General features: G+C 41.1%; 1 protein-coding gene across 1 annotated transcript in view; it reads left to right on the plus strand.

The window, feature by feature from the left end:
- Positions 1–1,079, plus strand: part of GPR37 (G protein-coupled receptor 37) — a 29,265-nt gene extending 28,186 nt beyond the window's left edge. Inside the window, exon 2 of the mRNA XM_004386531.1 lies at positions 256–1,079. Coding sequence (XP_004386588.1) covers positions 256–1,074 — 819 coding nt within the window. The 3' untranslated portion in view covers positions 1,075–1,079. The remainder of the gene's footprint in view (positions 1–255) is intronic.
- Positions 1,080–1,558: the final 479 nt, after the last annotated feature.

Raw genomic sequence — 1,558 nt, forward strand, 5'->3', positions numbered from 1 at the left:
CCATTGAAAAACGCTACGGAGCACAGTTCTATTCTGAAACACATGCATCGCCGTGAGTCGGAATCCACTCCACAGCAGCTCAGTAACACAGGTTTTATGCTTACAGTGATTCAGCTGAAGTCACCAACCGGTTACCCGTGCCTTGTTCCAGGAAATTGTTCATTTTTTTGGTACTGTTTAACCAATCTGTATTTCCTGGTGTTTTGATCTCGCACAGACAACATGAAATAAATGTTTTCTGTGTTCCTCCCACAGGTTGCTTCTCTTGGAGTCACTACCTTCACTTTATGTGCTCTGTGTATAGACCGCTTCCGTGCTGCCACGAATGTACAGATGTACTACGAAATGATCGAAAACTGTTCTTCCACAACTGCCAAACTTGCTGTTATATGGGTTGGTGCTCTCTTGCTAGCACTTCCAGAAGTTGTTCTCCGCCAGCTGAGCAAGGAGGATTTGGGGTTTAGCGGCCACGCTCCTGCAGAGCGGTGCATTATAAAGGTCTCTCCTGATTTACCGGACACCATCTATGTTTTAGCCCTCACCTATGATAGTGCAAGACTCTGGTGGTACTTTGGCTGCTACTTCTGTTTGCCCACACTTTTCACCATCACCTGCTCTCTAGTGACTGCAAGGAAGATCCGCAAAGCAGAGAAGGCCTGTACGCGAGGGAATAAGCGGCAGATTCAGCTAGAAAGCCAGATGAACTGCACAGTAGTGGCTTTGACCATTTTGTATGGATTTTGCATCATTCCTGAAAATATCTGCAACATTGTTACTGCCTACATGGCCACTGGGGTTTCACAGCAGACAATGGACCTTCTGAATATCATCAGTCAGTTTCTTTTGTTCTTTAAGTCTTGTGTCACCCCAGTCCTCCTTTTCTGTCTTTGCAAACCCTTCAGCCGGGCCTTTATGGAGTGCTGCTGCTGTTGTTGTGACGAGTGCATTCAGAAGTCCTCGACAGTGACCAGTGATGACAATGACAACGAATACACCACAGAACTCGAGCTCTCGCCTTTCAGTACCATACGGAGGGAAATGTCCACGTTTGCGTCCGTTGGAACTCATTGCTGAAGGACAGATCTGGTTTGGATAGATTTATTTGTTTGGTTTTAATATCCTGTGAACATTTTTATGTCATATTTTTCCTTACAGGGAAAAAAATGCAAAAAAATTAACGACTGTAGAACTGGTTTTGCAAATTAATATTTGTGCTTAAAAATGTTTATATTTAGTTATTCAAGAAGAGCAAGGAGGGTAATAGGTTTAGATCATTTTATCTGGTACGGTGCTAATATTTTATTTGAGAAAAGTTCCTGCACCTTAACTTAATTAATTGCTAGTTTTCTTTTTTGCTTTTTAAAATATCATCATTGTATATCAATTATAGCCATGTGAGTTTGCAGGTTATTTTATGTTTGAGCTGTGATTGGAACTATATTGTATATGGTATCGTGAGATGATTTGTAGTTAGAAGCATTCACAAAGTAGCACCAAATAAATTACACTTTATTCTTTAATGTCACTGTCAATCTGCTTTTAACTAAGATTCAATAAA

Source organism: Trichechus manatus, unplaced genomic scaffold (assembly GCF_000243295.1).
Source record: "Trichechus manatus latirostris isolate Lorelei unplaced genomic scaffold, TriManLat1.0 scaffold00167, whole genome shotgun sequence".
In the NCBI taxonomy this organism is placed as follows: domain Eukaryota; kingdom Metazoa; phylum Chordata; class Mammalia; order Sirenia; family Trichechidae; genus Trichechus; species Trichechus manatus.